Source organism: Bombina bombina, chromosome 2, assembly GCF_027579735.1.
Source record: "Bombina bombina isolate aBomBom1 chromosome 2, aBomBom1.pri, whole genome shotgun sequence".
Lineage (NCBI taxonomy): Eukaryota > Metazoa > Chordata > Amphibia > Anura > Bombinatoridae > Bombina > Bombina bombina.
The window spans coordinates 1335838982-1335858095 of NC_069500.1; the positions used below are offsets into that span (position 1 = coordinate 1335838982).

General features: G+C 40.7%; 1 protein-coding gene across 1 annotated transcript in view; it reads left to right on the forward strand.

The window, feature by feature from the left end:
* Positions 1-19114, forward strand: part of POLN (DNA polymerase nu) — a 587345-nt gene that overhangs the window by 478959 nt on the left and 89272 nt on the right. The window contains exon 19 of the mRNA XM_053700310.1: positions 3616-3693. Coding sequence (XP_053556285.1) covers positions 3616-3693 — 78 coding nt within the window. The remainder of the gene's footprint in view (positions 1-3615; positions 3694-19114) is intronic.

Sequence of the window (19114 nt, forward strand, 5' to 3'; positions counted from 1 at the left end):
GGCCCTTTATATAATAAGTGATAACATCACAATTCTGAGACTGCATCCTGTCTCACACGGATGATGTACACCAGTCTGGCCATAAAAGGAAGTGCAGGAAATGAGCAGCATCACACAGTATGCACCAGAGTCAGCAAGAGAGGTGAGCACATGGCAAACAAAACAGGGAAAAAACCCTGACAGTACCCTCCCCTCAACGACCTCTCCCCCGCAGGAGGACAAATGGCTTATTGGGGAAACGGGCATGGAAGGTACAGAGGAGGGCGGGAGCATGAACATCAGAAGAGGGAACCCATGAACGCTCCTCCGGACCGTAGACCCTCCAGTGAACCAAATACTGTACGCGGCCCCTGGACATACGAGAGTCAATAATGCTGCTGACCTCATACTCCTCATGGTTGTCAACAAAGATAGGACGGGGATGAGGCAACACAGTGGTAAACCGATTACAAACCAATGGTTTCAAGAGGGAGACATGAAAAAAATTGGAGATGCGCATTGCAGGAGGAAGGTCAAGAGCGTAGGCCACAGACTTGACCCGTCGGAGTATTCGAAAAGGACCAACATAACGGGGAGCCAGTTTATTGGAAGGCACACGAAGGTTCAAGTTGCAGGGGGACAGCTAAACTCTCTCACCAACCTGGTAGGAAGGCGCTGGCAGACGCCTACGATCAGCCTGGAACTATTGGAAGTGCAGGAAATGAGCAGCATCACACAGTATACACCAGAGTCAGCAAGAGAGGTGAGTAAAATGGCTGCCAGCAGCACATGGCAAACAAAACAGGGAAAAAACCCTGACATTAAGTAGGTGAAAACATGTAAAAACATATTTATGCAATATTCATATTTAGTCATTTTTTTAAACTATGGGGTAGATTTATGAAGCAGCGGATGCTGCATCTGACCCACTCTGCTTCAGGTCCGCCTGAAGCGGAAGTTTAGAAGCAGCGGTCTTAAGACCGCTGCTCCTTAACTCGTCCGCCACCTCTGAGGCGTCGGACAGCAATCAGCCAGATCGAATACAATCGGGTTGATGCCCCCTGCTAGCAGCCGATTGGTTGCAAATGTGCAGGGGGCGGCATTGCACAAGCATTTCACTAGAAATGCTTGTACAATGATAAATGCTACATTTGATCATGTCCGTCCGCACATTGTTAAATCGTCCCCTATGTATTTACTGTAAATATTGCACATTCCAATATTTTGCACATAGCAGAATATGTTCTATGTATTTATAAATAGATATTATATATATATGTATATATCTATACCTATATATAATCATGTATATATATATACTTGTGTATATATATATATATATACAGTGGGGGGAAAAAGTATTTAGTCAGCCACCAATTGTGAAAGTTCTCCCACTTAAGAAGATGAGAGAGGCCTGTAATTTTCATCAAAGGTATACCTCAACTATGAGAGACAAAATGTGGAAACAAATCCAGACAATCACATTGTCTGATTTGTAAATAATTTATTTGCAAATTATGGTGGAAAATAAGTATTTAGTCAATATCAAAAGTTCATCTCAATACTTTGTTATATATCCTTTGTTGGCAATGAAAGAGGTCAAACGTTTTCTGTAAGTCTTCACAAGGTTGTCACACACTGTTGCTGGTATGTCGGCCCATTCCTGCATGCAGATCTCCTCTAGAGCAGTGATGTTGTGGGGCTGTCGCTGGGCAACACGGACTTTCAATTCCCTCCAAAGGTTTTCTATGAGGTTGAGATCTGGAGACTGTCTAGGCCACTCCAAGACCTTGAAATGCTTCTTACGAAGCCACTCCTTCATTGCCCGGGTGGTGTGTTTGGGATCATTGTCATGCTAAAAGACCCAGCCACATTTCATCTTCAATGCCCTTGCTGATGGAAGGAGGTTTGCACTCAAAATCTCACGATACATGGCCCCATTCATTCTTTCATGTACACGGATCAGTAATCCTGTTCCCTTTGCAGAGAAACAGCCCCAAAGCATGATGTTGTCACCCCCATGTTTCACTGTAGGTATGGTGTTCTCTCTCCTCCAAACACGACAAGTTGTGTTTCTACCAAACAGTTCTACTTTGGTTTCATCTGACCATATGACATTCTCCCAATCTGCTTCTGGATCATCCAAATGCTCTCTAGCATACTTCAGACGGGCCCGGACATGTACTGGCTTAAGCAGGGGGACACGTCTGGCACTGCAGGATCTGAGTCCCTGGCAGCGTAGTGTGTTACTGATGGTAGCCTTTGTTATGTTGGTACAGCTCTCTGCAGGTCATTCACTAGGTCCCCCGTGTGGTTCTGGGATGTTTGCTCACCATTCTTGTGATCATTTTGACCCCACGGGGTGAGATCTTGCGTGGAGCCCCAGATTGAGGGAGATTATCAGTGGTCTTGTATGTCTTCCATTTTCTAATTATTGCTCCCACAGTTGATTTCTTCACACCAAGCTGCTTGCCTATTGCAGAGCCTATCTTCCCAGCCTGGTGCAGGTCTACAATTTTGTTTCTGGTGTCCTTCGACAGCTCTTTGGTCTTCACCATAGTGGAGTTTGGAGTGTGACAGTTTGAGGTTGTGGACAGGTGTCTTTTATACTGATAACAAGTTCAAACAGGTGCCATTAATACAGGTAATGAGTGGAGGACAGAGGAGCCTCTTAAGAAGAAGATACAGGTATGTGAGAGCCAGAAATCTTGCTTGTTTGTAGGTGACCAAATACTTATTTTCCACCATAATATGCAAATAAATTCTTTCCAAATCAGACAATGTGATTGTCTGGATTTGTTTCCACATTTTGTCTCTCATAGTTGAGGTATACATATGATTAAAATTACAGGCCTCTCTCATCTTCTTAAGTGGGAGAACTTGCACAATTGGTGGCTGACTAAATACTTTTTTTCCCCACTGTGTATATATATATATATATATATATATATATATATATATAGGTATACATCTATATTTGTTTAAAAAAAAACATCAGATATATGTAGAAATATTTATTTATGAATAAATAGACCATATTCCGTTTTGAAAATAACATTGGAAAATGAAATATTCATAATTTCATGTTGGGTTAGCGCTATTGCGAATATGTTATGGTGTTTGCGCGAGAGTGGGGTGTTTTGTTTTCAACTTTTTCTCCATTGACTTCTATGGGGGAATGCGTAAAAGCGATCACGATTTCAATTTTTTACTTTTTGTGCAAGTCGGGTTACTGCTGGAGAAAAAACAGTTTACTTTAAACTAGCGCAAAAATGAAAATCCTAGCTGAGTTTTCACAATAGGGAAAACCCAAAGTACCGCTCCACCTGTAATCTAGTCCTAAATGTGAAATTACATAATTATGTTAAAAACGTTGATTGTCTCTTTAACATGTAACCTTTAATCGGGGATCGTAACAGCTATTTCATCTGCTCATGTGGAAATTATCGTTGCAGAATTGAAATTAATTATAGAGGGCAGATACAGAATGGACCAAAACAAAAAAGTACTGCAACTGAATGTTGTATGACTGTTTTTTTGTAAAGTGCAGTGGAATAGAGATATAGATTAAAAATTAGACATTTGTTTAAAGAAATTAAACTAATCTATTTTTTTTTTAAATTATTTATATTATAGGCAAAGATAGGGAAGTTGTTACTATTAGCCCACGTTCCATGTTTGTAGCTGCAGAAGGGTATACGTTCTTAGCAGCAGGTAAGAAATTACATTTTTCTTTTTCTCATATAATTATACTTGTATAATAATATTTGTTTAGCTACTGTGTAATGTGAGTTACATTATAAAGAGAACTTGAGAAAAACATAAAAAGGGCTTCTAGAAATGAAACTGATTTTCTGGTGTTTCTCATTATCATATCCATGTGGTTCCTAAATCTCTGTATATGAAAAATGGAGTGTCTGCGTATACCCCATTCTTTGATACAGATAGCATAAAAGGGGACTGTAGTGATCGGTCTTCTGAAGTTCTCATTGGTCATAAAGTGCAAAAAAGAGGGCTACAAGGTAAAAGCATATGTAAGGGGTCTAATTTGATAAACAGCTGTCATAAAGAGGGCTTCAAGGGTCAAGTGTTTAGGGTCTTCTTTTGCATTTAGCTGGAATTAAAGGATCTGCACGGAATAAGCTTCTGAAATAGAATTCCTCATTTAGGGCCTGATATTCAAATGCTCGCTGGCATGGAGACAAATCATGAAAAATGTTACGGCTAGATTACGAGTTTTGCGTTATGAGTGAAAAAGCCTCATAACGCTGCCTTTTCACTAACGCTGCTATTACGAGTCTTGCAGGTATATCTGTACCGCACACTTTTTTGGCCGTAACACAACGTAACTACCGCAGCTTTCAAAAAGTCCTTTCTCCAACATTGGTGTGTCCGGTCCACGGCGTCATCCTTACTTGTGGGATATCTCTTCCCCAACAGGAAATGGCAAAGAGTCCCAGCAAAGCTGGCCATATAGTCCCTCCTAGGCTCCGCCCACCCCAGTCATTCTCTTTGCCGTTGCACAGGCAACATCTCCACGGAGATGGTTAAGAGTTTTTTGGTGTTTAAATGTAGTTTTTATTCTTCTATCAAGTGTTTGTTATTTTAAAATAGTGCTGGTATGTACTATTTTCTCTGAAACAGAAAAGGATGAAGATTTCTGTTTGTGAGAGGAAGATGATTTTAGCAGACAGTAACTAAAATCGATTGCTGTTTCCACATAGGACTGTTGAGATGAAGTAACTTCAGTTGGGGGAAGCAGTTAGCAGACTTTTCTGCTTAAGGTATGACTAGCCATATTTCTAACAAGACGATGTAATGCTGGAAGGCTGTCATTTCCCCTCATGGGGACCGGTAAGCCATTTTCTTAGTCAAACAAACAGAATAAAGGGCTTATTATGGGCTAAAAAACTGGTAGACATTTTTATGGGCTAAATCGATTGCTTTATTTGGGCATTTTATTCATATTTATGCTGACAATTTGCATTTATAAACTTGGGGAACGTTTATTAAACGGCAGGCACTGTGTTAGACACCTTTTCCAGTCAGGGGGCCTTCCTAGTTGTAGACTGAGCCTCATTTTCGCGCCATTACTGCGCAGTTGTTTTTTGAGAGCAGGGCATGCAGATGCATGTGTGAGGATCTAAAAATTGCTGGAAAAGCTTCTAGAAGGCGTCAATTGGTATCGTATTCCCCTCTGGGCTTGGTTGGGTCTCAGCAAAGACTATAGCTGGGACTGTATAGGGGTTAAATTTATAAACGGCTCCGGTTCCGTTATTTTAGAGATTTTAGAGATTTGGTGTGCAATACTATTAATGCTTTAAGACACTGTGGTGAAATTTTGGTAATTTTTGAACAATTCCTTCATACTTTTTCACATATTCAGTAATAAAGTGTTTTCTGTTTAAAATTTAAAGAGACAGTAACGGTTTTGTTTTAAAACGTTTTTTGTGCTTTGTTGACAAGTTTAAGCCTGTTTAACATGTCTGTACCTTCAGATAAGCTATGTTCTATATGTATGAAAGCCAATGTGTCTCCCCATTTAAATTTATGTGATAATTGTGCCATAGCGTCCAAACAAAGTAAGGACAGTACTGCCACAGATAATGAAATTGCCCAAGATGATTCCTCAGATGAGGGGAGTAAACATGATACTACATCATCTCCTACTGTGTCTACACCAGTTTTGCCCACGCAGGAGGCCCCTAGTACATCTAGTGCGCCAATGCTTATTACCATGCAACAATTAACGGCTGTAATGGATAACTCCATAGCAAATATTTTATCCAAAATGCCTACTTATCAGAGAAAGCGCGATTGCTCTATTTTAAACACTGAAGAGCAGGAGGGCGCTGATGATAATTGTTCTGTCATACCCTCACACCAATCTGAAGGGGCCATGAGGGAGGTTTTGTCAGAGGGAGAAATTTCAGATTCAGGAAAAATTTCTCAACAAGCTGAACCTGATGTTGTGACATTTAAATTTAAATTAGAACATCTCCGCGCACTGCTTAAGGAGGTGTTATCTACTCTGGATGATTGTGACAACTTGGTCATTCCAGAGAAATTATGCAAGATGGACAAGTTCCTAGAGGTTCCGGTGCACCCCGACGCTTTTCCTATACCCAAGCGGGTGGCGGACATAGTAAATAAGGAGTGGGAAAAGCCTGGCATACCTTTTGTTCCCCCCCCCTATATTTAAGAAATTATTTCCTATGGTCGACCCCAGAAAGGACTTATGGCAGACAGTCCCTAAGGTCGAGGGGGCAGTTTCTACTCTAAACAAACGCACTACTATTCCTATCGAAGATAGTTGTGCTTTCAAAGATCCTATGGATAAAAAATTGGAAGGTTTGCTTAAAAAGATTTTTGTACAGCAAGGTTACCTTCTACAACCAATTTCGTGCATTGTTCCTGTCACTACAGCAGCGTGGTTCTGGTTCGAGGAACTAGAAAAGTCGCTCAGTAGAGAGACTCCATATGAGGAGGTTATGGACAGAGTTCATGCACTTAAATTGGCTAACTCTTTTATTTTAGATGCCGCTTTGCAATTAGCTAGATTAGCGGCGAAAAAATCAGGGTTTGCTATCGTGGCGCGCAGAGCGCTTTGGCTAAAGTCTTGGTCAGCGGATGTGTCATCCAAGACAAAATTGCTTAACATCCCTTTCAAAGGTAAAACTCTATTTGGACCAGAATTGAAAGAGATTATTTCAGACATCACTGGGGGAAAGGGCCACGCCCTTCCACAAGATAGGTCTTTCAAGGCTAAAAATAAGTCTAATTTTCGTTCCTTTCGCAATTTCATCCTCTAAGCAAGAGGGTAATGCCTCACAACCCAAACCAGCCTGGAAACCGATGCAAGGCTGGAACAAGGGTAAGCAGGCCAAGAAGCCTGCCGCTGCTAACAAAACAGCATGAAGGAGTAGCCCCCGATCCGGGACCGGATCTAGTGGGGGGCAGACTCTCTCTCTTTGCTCAGGCTTGGGCAAGAGATGTTCAGGATCCCTGGGCGCTAGAAATAGTTTCTCAAGGTTATCTCCTGGAATTCAAGGAACTACCCCCAAGGGGAAGGTTCCACATGTCTCACTTATCCTCAAACCAAATAAAGAAACAGGCATTCTTACATTGTGTAGAAGACCTGTTAAAGATGGGAGTGATACACCCAGTTCCAATAAAGGAACAAGGAATGGGATTTTATTCCAATTTGTTCGTAGTTCCCAAAAAAGAGGGAACTTTCAGACCAATTTTGGATTTGAAGATCCTAAACAAATTTCTCAGGGTACCATCGTTCAAGATGGAAACCATTCGAACGATTCTACCCACTATCCAGGAAAGTCAATTTATGACTACCGTGGATCTAAAGGATGCGTACCTACATATTCCTATCCACAAAGAACATCATCAGTTCCTAAGGTTCGCTTTTCTGGACAAGCATTACCAGTTTGTGGCTCTCCCATTCGGGTTAGCCACTGCTCCAAGGATTTTCACAAAGGTGCTAGGGTCCCTTCTAGCGGTTCTAAGACCGAGGGGCATTGCAGTAGTACCTTACTTGGACGACATTCTAATACAAGCGTCGTCCCTGTCAAAAGCAAAGGCTCATACAGACATCGTTCTGGCCTTTCTCAGATCACACGGATGGAAGGTGAACATAGAAAAAAAGTTCTCTGTCTCCGTCGACAAGAGTTCCCTTCTTGGGAACAATAATAGATTCCTTAGAAATGAGGATTTTTCTGACAGAGGTCAGAAAATCAAAACTTCTAAGCTCTTGTCAAGTTCTTCATTCTGTTCCTCGTCCTTCCATAGCGCAGTGCATGGAAGTAGTAGGGTTGATGGTTGCAGCAATGGACATAGTTCCTTTTGCACGAATTCATCTAAGACCATTACAACTGTGCATGCTCAAACAGTGGAATGGGGACTATACAGACTTGTCTCCAATGATTCAAGTAGATCAGAAGACCAGAGATTCACTCCGTTGGTGGCTGACCCTGGACCATCTGTCCCAGGGAATGAGCTTCCGCAGACCAGAGCGGGTCATTGTCACGACCGATGCCAGTCTAGTGGGCTGGAGCGCGGTCTGGGAATCCCTGAAAGCTCAGGGTCTATGGTCTCGGGAAGAGTCTCTTCTCCCGATAAACATTCTGGAACTGAGAGCGATATTCAATGCTCTCAGGGCTTGGCCTCAGCTAGCAAAGGCCAGATTCATAAGGTTCCAATCAGACAACATGACGACCGTTGCATATATCAATCATCAGGGGGGAACAAGGAGTTCCCTGGCGATGAAAGAAGTGACCAAAATAATTCAATGGGCGGAGGATCACTCCTGCCACCTGTCTGCGATCCACATCCGAGGTGTGGAAAACTGGGAGGCGGATTTTCTGAGTCGTCAGACATTCCATCTTGGGGAGTGGGAACTCCATCCGGAGATCTTTGCCCAGATAACTCAATTATGGGGCCTTCCAGACATGGATCTGATGGCGTCTCGTCAGAACTTCAAGGTTCCTTGCTACGGGTCCAGATCCAGGGATCCCAAGGCGACTCTAGTAGATGCACTAGTAGCACCTTGGACCTTCAACCTAGCTTATGTATTTCCACCGTTTCCTCTCATTCCCAGGCTGGTAGCCAGGATCAATCAGGAGAGGGCCTCGGTGATCTTGATAGCTCCTGCGTGGCCACGCAGGACTTGGTATGCAGACCTGGTGAATATGTCATCGGCTCCACCATGGAAGCTACCTTTGAGACAGGACCTTCTTGTTCAGGGTCCATTCGAACATCCAAATCTGGTCTCCCTCCAGCTGACGGCTTGGAGATTGAACGCTTGATTCTATCGAAGCGTGGGTTTTCAGATTCTGTGATAGATACTCTGGTTCAGGCCAGAAAACCGGTAACTAGAAAGATTTACCATAAAATATGGAAAAGATATATCTGTTGGTGTGAATCCAAAGGATTCCCATGGAATAAGATAAAAATTCCTAAGATTCTCTCCTTTCTACAAGAAGGTTTGGAGAAAGGATTATCTGCAAGTTCTCTAAAGGGACAGATCTCTGCTTTATCTGTCTTACTACACAAAAGACTGGCAGCTGTGCCAGATGTTCAAGCATTTGTTCAGGCTCTGGTTAGGATCAAGCCTGTTTACAGACCTTTGACTCCTCCCTGGAGTCTAAATCTAGTTCTTTCAGTTCTTCATGGGGTTCCGTTTGAACCTTTACATTCCATAGATATTAAGTTACTATCTTGGAAAGTTTTGTTTTTGGTTGCAATTTCTTCTGCTAGAAGAGTTTCAGAGTTATCTGCTCTGCAGTGTTCTCCGCCCTATCTGGTGTTCCATGCAGATAAGGTGGTTTTGCGTACTAAGCCTGGTTTTCTTCCTAAGGTTGTTTCTAACAAAAATATTAACCAGGAGATAGTTGTACCTTCTTTATGTCCGAATCCAGTTTCAAAGAAGGAACGTTTGTTACACAATTTGGACGTAGTCCGTGCTCTAAAATTCTATTTAGAGGCTACAAAAGATTTCAGACCAACATCTTCCTTGTTTGTTGTTTATTCTGGTAAAAGGAGAGGTCAAAAAGCGACTTCTACCTCTCTTTCCTTTTGGCTTAAAAGCATCATCCGATTGGCTTATGAGACTGCCGGACGGCAGCCTCCTGAAAGAATCACAGCTCACTCCACTAGGGCTGTGGCTTCCACATGGGCCTTCAAGAACGAGGCTTCTGTTGACCAGATATGTAAGGCAGCGACTTGGTCTTCACTGCACACTTTTGCCAAATTTTACAAATTTGATACTTTTGCTTCTTTGGAGGCTATTTTTGGGAGAAAGGTTTTGCAAGCTGTGGTGCCTTCCGTTTAGGTAACCTGATTTGCTCCCTCCCTTCATCCGTGTCCTAAAGCTTTGGTATTGGTTCCCACAAGTAAGGATGACGCCTTGGACCGGACACACCAATGTTGGAGAAAACAGAATTTATACTTACCTGATAAATTACTTTCTCCAACGGTGTGTGCGGTCCACGGCCCGCCCTGGTTTTTTAATCAGGTCTGATGAATTATTTTCTCTAACTACAGTCACCACGGTACCATATGGTTTCTCCTATATATATTTCCTCCTGTCCATCGGTCGAATGACTGGGGTTGGCGGAGCCTAGGAGGGACTATATGGCCAGCTTTGCTGGGACTCTTTGCCATTTCTTGTTGGGGAAGAGATATCCCACAAGTAAGGATGACGCCGTGGACCGGACACACCGTTGGAGAAAGTAATTTATCAGGTAAGTATAAATTCTGTTTTTTCAACGGGACTTCCATAGCGCCGGTATTACGAGTTTGCCTGTCCGGCCAAAAAGTGAGCGGTACAGCCAATACCGTCAAGATCCGTACAATAAACTGAAAGTCAGTAGTTATGGGTTTTATGCTACAAAGCCGTAACATAAAACTCAAAACTAAAGTGCTAAAAAGTACACTAACACCCATAAACTACCTATTAACCCCTAAACCGAGGCCCTCCCGCATCACAAACACTAGAATAAAATTATTAACCCCTAATCTGCCGCTCCCGACATCGCCGCCACTATAATAAACATATTAACCCCTAAACCGCCGCACTCCTGCCTCGCAAACACTAGTTAATTATTATTAACCCCTAATCTGCTGTCCCTAACAACACCGCAACCTTCATTACTGTTATTAACCCCTAATCTGCTGCCCCCAAATTCGCTGCCACTATACTAAAGTTATTAACCCCTAAACCTAACCCTAAGTCTAACCCTAACACCCACTAACTTTAACATAATTAAAATAAATCTAAATAAAAATTACAATTAATACCTAAATAATTCCTATTTAAAACAAAATACTTACCTGTAAAATAAACCCTAAGCTAGCTAAAATATAACTAATAGTTATATTGTAGCTATCTTAGGTTTTATTTTTATTTCACAGCTAAGTTTGTATTTATTTTAACTAGGTAGACTAGTTAGTAAATAGTTATTAACTATTTACTAACTACCTAGTTAAAATAAATACAAAGTTACCTGTAAAATAAAACATAGCCTGAGTTACACTAAAACCTAACCTTACACTAAAATTAAATAAATTAAATTAATTAAATACAATTAACTAAATAAATAAAAAATAAACACTAAATTACACAAAATAAAAAAGAAATATTTAAACTAATTACACCTAATCTAATAGCCCTATCAAAATAAAAAAGCCCCCCCCCCAAATAAAAAAAAACCCTAGCCTAAACTAAACTGCCAATAGCCCTTAAAAGGGCCTTTTGTGGGGCATTGCCCCAAAGAAATCAGCTCTTTTACCTGTAAAAAAAATACAAACAACCCCCCAACAGTAAAACCCACCACCCACACAACCAAACCCCCCAAATAAATCCTATCTAAAAAACCTAAGCTCCCGATTGCCCTGAAAAAGGCATTTGGATGGGCATTGCCCTTAAAAGGGCATTTAGCACTTTTTCAGCCCAAACCCTAAGCTAAAAATAAAACCCACCCAATAAACCCTTAAAAAAAACTAACACTAACCCCCGAAGATCCACTTACAGTTTTTGAAGACCGGACATCCATCCTCAACGAAGCAGGGAGAAGTCTTCATCCAAGTGACAAGAAGTCCTCAACGAAGCTGGGAGAAGTCTTCATCCAAGCGGCAAGAAGTGGTCCTCCAGACGGGCAGATGTCTTCATTCAGACGGCATCTTCTATCTTCATCCTTCTGACGTGGAGCGGTTCCATCTTCAAGACATCCGGCGCGGAGCATCCTTTTCTGTCGACGGCCCTTCAAGAATGAAGGTTCCTTTAAGGGACATCATCCAAGATGGCGTTCCTTGAATTCCGATTGGCTGATAGAATTCTATCAGCCAATCGGAATTAAAGGTGAAAAAATCCTATTGACTGATGCAATCAGAAAATAGAATTGAGCTTCAATCCTATTGGCTGATCCAATCAGCCAATAGGATTGAGCCTGCATTCTATTGGCTGATTGGAATAGTCAATAGAATGCGAGCTCAATCCTATTGGCTGATTATGTGTCCAGCCACTGCTTGGTATTTACAGGATGTAGATTTAAAGGGACAGTCTAGTTAAAATTAAACGTTCATGATTCAGGTAGGACATGCAATTTTGAACAACTCTCCAATTTACTTTTATCATAAAATTAGCTTTGTTCTTTTGATAATCTTTGTTGAAAGCTAAACTTAGGTAGGCTAATTTTTAAGAACAAGGGGATATGGGAACGCGCTGTACAAAACAGCATATGAGAGGTAAAGAACTATATAAGGAATGTGGATTACACAAGAGTATAATAAAAAAGTTTATATTTGTTTATAATTGTATTACAATAAGCGATGCCGGCATCTGATACAAAGTAAAATAGTACAATTAAAATAGGATAAGAATCAACATAAAATATAAAGCATCAGTGTGTAGTGCTGTAAGTAACTATAAAAATAATAATATGTTGCAAAGTAACACAGTGTTAAAATTTAAACAGAGTCAATGTTACCGTCCTTTCACAATGAGGCCAGTGATTTGAGTGTCTGATCCAGCTGTTTATATGAATGCAGGTATGACTTGGAAAATTCCCTCTGCGTTGTTTATAAAACAGCGAAAAACTTGCAAGAATCTTCTGGCTTGTATCCAATGACTGTGAGTTAAATTTCAAAGACACATTCACAGCCGTATTTGCGGGATGTCCCGTGCTGTGGACCGGTTCCGGTCAGGAGGTCAAAGTGCAGGAGTAATGATAAGCAACGACAGACTTCGTTTCTTTGAAGTAAAAATGAATCAGACTGCTTTTAACAAATGTGGGTCATGGGTGGGAATTACGCATATAGAGTCAATTCATATATTAAAGAGGCTCAATGCACCGCACCTACCGCATATGTAAGTCAAGCAGTTGTATTGCAAGTGAAGTTTGTAACAGTGTCCATATTATTCAGATTCCAGTGCTGGACAGAAGAAAGTAGATCATGGGTATGATGGTATTTCCAAGAAAAAACAACTCTGTGAATTAGAGTTGGTCTCAACCACCTTACCTACTACTTAATTTCACAAGTTATGAGCAAATTTCTACGCATTTCAGCCTAGTCAGGCCTTTATCAAGATGACGGTAACATTGACTCTGTTTAAATTTTAACATTGTGTTACTTTGCAACATATTATTATTTTTATAGTTACTTACAGCACTACACACTGATGTTTTATATTTTATGTTGATTCTTATCCTATTTTAATTGTACTATTTTACTTTGTATCAGATGCCGGCATCGCTTATTGTAATACAATTATAAACAAATATAAACTTTTTTATTATACTCTTGTGTAATCCACATTCCTTATATAGTTCTTTACCTCTCATATGCTGTTTTGTACAGCGCGTTCCCATATCCCCTTGTTCTTTTTCTATTTTGGTTTGATGTTAGGAGGTGCACTTACCTTTTGGGAACAGCATTTGAGATTTGAGCGTTGTATCTTATACCTACCCTGTTGTTTTGATTAGGCTAATTTTTAAGCTCTTAAAGGCCGCCTCTTATCTCAGTGCATTTTGACAGTTTTTCACAACTAGACAGCGCTAGTTCATGTGTGCTCTCATCCTATGGGCTGATTGGAACAGCCAATAGAATGAGAGCTGCTCAAATCCTATTGGCTGATTAGGACAGCCAATAGGATTTTAGCAGCTCTAATCCTATTGGCTGACTGAAATCTTTCAGCCAATAGGAATGCAAGGGACACCATCTTGGATGACGTCACTTGCATTGAAGTTCCAGTTTACAATGGCGACCGTATGAAGAGGATGCACCGCACCGGATGGCTTCAGGATGGACCCACTCCGCGCCGGATGGATGAAGATAGAAGATGCCGTCTGGATGAAGACATCTTGCCGGCTGGATGGATCCTTCAAGCGGGACTTCAATAACTGTAAGTGGATCGCATGCATGAGGACTTCTCCAGCTGGATGAAGATCGAAGAGGCCGCCTGGATGAAGACATCTTGCCGGCTGGATGGATCCTTCAAGCAGGACTTCAATAACTGTAAGTGGATCGCCGGGGGTTAGTGTCAGGTTTTTTTAACGTTTTTTTGGGCGGGTTTTATTTTTAGATTAGGGTCTGGGCATGTAAAAGAGCTAAATGACCTTTAAAGGGCAATGCCCATATAAATGCCATTTAAGAGTTAGCTGGTCAATATACAATTTGCATTTACAGGTAAGGACGCCTGAGGTTTAACAAATATAACATATTTATATCACATTGGCAACTAGTGAAGTGTTGCAGAGAGTCAATATGCCTTGTATAAGTGGGACAGAGTCCCACTCAGTACAGAGTGTAGCAAAATGTCCATCTATTTCTGGCAGTTCTCTTCGAGTTAGATCAACAACAATAACTGGTTTACAGTCAATCATAAACAGAAACAACAAGTGAATTTTGATATAACTACATATAACATCTTGCAGAAAATTAACTAACATGTATCTATTACAGGTTTGCTTCAAGTAAGTACAGTTGTTTTTTTTTGTGCACATATGTGTACCAGGATATATGCATGGGGGAGTAGGAGGTATATACTGATGCAGGGCAATCTATTCCGTGGGGGGTTTCGACAAGGAAATATCATGATGTAGGAAAATGGGTGCTCTAAGTTACTAAAATAAAGGTTTAGTTAGTGCGTAACCAAGCTTGTTGGTACTCTTCCTATATGAAACATATCGAATAATAGTCTTTTGTGCGTTTTGTATGAGTGTAGTGGTATTTTTCTAAATGGAGTGTATGAGAGACCAGGTTACTCCAAACAGAGACAGTTGGGAGTTCTGTTTTCTTCCAATTTAAGGGAATTAGTCTCTTGGCAGTGTTGATCATAATTGTTAGTAGTGTGTATCTTAGTTTGCACTTAGTTTTTGGGAGGGAGTTAAAAAGTAAGGTCCATATGGTGAAGGGAAGAGGAACATCTAGAACACGTGTGATTTCTATGGTGATCAGTTTCCAGAAATTTTTGGCTATGGGGCATGACCACCATATATGAGTGGGGGTGCCTAAATCTGAACAGCCTCTCCAGCACTCAGCAGGTGTGCCAGGGAATAACTGGTGTAGGCGGTGTGGTGTATAGTACCATCTGCTTAGAAGCTTCAGGTTCATTTCTAACGTTGATATAGAAAAAGAGGACTTGCTCATGCTGGTAAAGATATGCAACCATTCTTTGTTGGTGCGGGAGTCACCTATTTCAATTTCCCATTTTTTAACGTAAGACGGTAAAGTAGAGGCGTAGGATGAGAGGATCTGTTTATGTATAAGCAATAGTAATACCTTTATTGGGGAAAGTGTGTATACACATGTTTTCAAAGGCTGTCAAAGGGCGGTTTAGGGATTTCTTGTGGGGGTGCGTCTGCAGGTAATGCGTTAATTGCAAGTACGTAAACCAACTATTGAATCGAGGTCCAAGTAGGGTAACAATTTCATCGTGTGGTTTCAGTTTACCATTGTGATATAGTGTGTGCATCGGGACCATTTCTATCATGGTGGCATTGTCTGTTGTATGTAAAAGGGAGTGGAGTGGGAACAGGGGATTTCCTACTAGTGGAGTCAACTGAGAATATATGCTAGAGAAGTGGGGGGATCTTTTGATGTGTTTATCCCACTGTCTGAATGTTTCCCTCATAGTTATGGGAACATTGAGGGGTAGATGTCTGATATCGGCGGGAAGCCAACAGTGGCCTCCTAGACGGGAGTTACCCACTCTTTCGTGCTGCTATGTTTGCACCAATCAACTATTGTAGCCAGAAAAGCAGCCAATCTATAGTGCTGCAAATTTGGTGCTCCTATGCCACCTAGTTCTTTAGGACAGTATAAGGTGTTTGTAGCTATACATTGGTCTTTTATAGGACCCTATAAAGGAGTTTAGCAATTTTTGAAGTTGGAAGATTAGTGCATCTGGAATAGGAATAGGCAACATTTGAAAGAGATATAAAATCTTGGGGAGTATTATCATTTTGATTGCATTTATTCTTCCATACCAAAGGGGCTTGGTTGCCCAGGATTGTAACATTGAGCTGATATCATTTTTTAAGGTTTTAAAGTTTAGGGAGATTATGTCTTCAGTTTTTGGTGAAATTTGCACTCCTAAATATTTTATCGCCTTATGTTGGGTTCGGAAGCAGAATTGCTGTTTGACTTTCTCTAATGTGGTATTGGGCAATGCTATATCTAAGAGTTCAGATTTTGCGATATTAATACTGAAATTAGAGTAGAGGCCGTAAGTATGCAGAGTCGAGATTAGTGAGGGGACAGAGTTAACTGGGTCGGTTATGGTCATGAATATGTCATCCACATAAAGAGTGGTTTTATATTTGGTTTGCCCTATTCGGAATCCAGTAATTGTTGTTTGTTTCCTGATGTACGTGGCTAGAACCTCCATAGCTAAGATAAACAATAGAGGTGAAAGGGGAAAACCCTGTCTCGTGCCATTTGTGATCTGGAAAGGATGGGGTGTGGAATCATTTAATCTTATCTTTGCTTGTGGCCTGTTATATAAGGCAAAATTCACTCTATAAACTTTTGATCAAATCCAAATTTAGCCATCATTTGTTTAAGGAAAAGCCAGTTCAGCCAATCAAAGGCTTTTTCCGCATCCATTGAAATGAAAACGGATGGGATTTGGTGTTGATTTGCATGCTCCATAAGGGTTAGAATTTTGGTTGTGTTATCCCTAGATTCTCTATGGTGTGAACAGGAGAGAAGTGCAAAAGACAGGGATTCAAGTGTAGATATAAAAGTTTTTATTATAGCCTCACGCGCTATATTATACTCACAAGATATAGTAAAATGACAGGCACATCAAAAATGGACACAAGTAACAATCTCAGATCTGTTGTCCACAGCGTGTTGGCGTATCCTTCGTTCCCAGTGTAAATCCAATATCACCACAAGAGTAAAATGGAGACTATGTAATAATACACTGGATGTACAATTGAACAATACCAAACTAGCGTCAATGAACTAGGAAGTGAAAAACACAGAAAACCCTAGGCTCTGTCCTCCAGATACCTCCGTGCACACAAGGATTTTATACACTTTTGTCCTTTTTTGTATCCCTAGATTCTTGCATAGGTGTAAAACCAGCTTGATTAGGGTGAATTATGAGTGGGAGTATAGAGTTAATTCTGTATGCAAGTATTTTAGCGAAGACTTTAATATCAACATTCAGTAATGAGATGGGGCGGAAATTTGCTGGGGTTGTTGGTGGCTTGCCTGGCTTAGGGATTACCGTTACAAGGGCCTCTAGCATGGAGGGTGGGAAGGGGTGCTCGTCAGTGGCCTCGTTAAAGATTAATGTAAGATGTGGGGCTAAGATAGAAGAGAATACTCAGTAATATTTGGATGAGAAGCCATCTGGGCCTGGGCTTTTTCCATGTTTAAGGGTAGTGATGGCAGACATGGTTTCTTGGATGGGTATTGGCCTATTTAAATGTGATAGTTGTTCGTCAGTGATTGAAGGTAGTGGACAGTTCGCTATGTATGTTGAGAGACTGCGTAAATGTTCGGGTGTAGGAGGGTCTTCATGTATATTATAGAGTTTTGTGTAGTATTCTTGAAAGGCCAGCAAGATTTCCGGCGTAGTCTTGAGCGACTTTTTTTGTGGGGTGGTGATTTCATAGATAAAGGATTTAAAAAAAAAATTTTTACGGCACGAGCTAGTAGTTTACCGGCTCTATTACCTTCGAAATAGAACATGCTATTAGTTTTGTTCCGTAGGATTTGGTACTCAATGTCTAGAAATTTGTCTAGGGCTGTTCTAGCAGTCTGTAGGTCTTTCTCTAAGTTAGAATTAGTGGGATCTTTTTTTAGTGCTAGGTCCAGTTTCAAAAAAGTATCTGTTAGTTCTTTGTATTGTGTACGATTTGTTCGTTGGACTTGAGCTTTAATTTTAATTAATTCTCCCCTTAACACACATTTGTGCGCTTCCCAAATTTTGAAATTGTCAGTGATAGAGTTGGAGTTGTTTGTAAAATATTTAGAGATGGTTTTGGATAACGTGTTTAGTGTGTCAGGGTTGTTTAGGAGGGATTCATCTAGTTTCCAGGAATATGGGTCTGAGGGTGTTTCGGGTCAGGAAAAATTTATTTTAACAGCTGAGTGGTCCAACCACGATGTGGGCAAGATATCACTGCGGCGTATGTGTGTTAGGCCTTTTTGGTTTGTAAGTACATAATCAAGTCTACTATAAGATTTATTTGGATGCGAGAAAAAGGTGTAGTCCCTTTTATCATGGTGGATAAATCTCCATGTGTCATATAGATTAAGGTCCTTCAGACCATTCCACAAAGTAGTGGTAACTTTTTTGGATATCTGTATGTTAGGATTGGAGCTATCTTTTAGGTGTTGCAGTAGGGTGTTGAAGTCTCTGGCTAAATACATTGGGCCCTTAGTAATATCCAGTATTCTCTTGAATATGTTTTTAAAGAAGGGGGTTTGATTTGTGTGTGGGGCATAAATATTAATCAAGGTAATAGGTCTGCCATACAGAAGGCCCACTAAACCTAAAAAGCGTCCCTCTCCATCTCTGGAGAGTTGTATCAAGGTAAAAGGGAGAGATTTTTTAAACAGTATGCTCACCCCATTTTTCTTTTCTGGGCCTGAACTGTGATAGTGTGTGGTATAAGTTTTCCCTAGGTATTTCAGTTCTTTATTTCATTTAAAGTGCGTTTCTTGTAAGAAAATTATATCTATTTATCTCTTTGCTAGGTCTGCAAGTGCTTTGGACCTTTTATGGGGGAGTTCAAGCCCTTCGCATTCTATGTGAGCAAGGTCAGTTGCTTGGGGGTAATCACTTTATGGGGATGCATGGCAGTATGGAAGATGTTGGAGCAGAATTAGGGATAGTACATACTCTCTGGTACTGCTTGGAGTATGGAAGCAAATAATGGGTACAGTTCTGCAAAAAGGCAAACACAGTAACAAAACAATAGTTGAATCTTAACTAACATTATAACATTATGAACAGTAACAAACGTGAATACAGTAAAATAAAACAAAAAGTCTCTCTTCCTATTATAGGGCATATATGAGAGTGGTTCGGGGGAGTAACCACAATTCGCCCTATGGGTGTTATTAGTTTATTAACTTTACATGATTGGGAAGCCTAATCGGG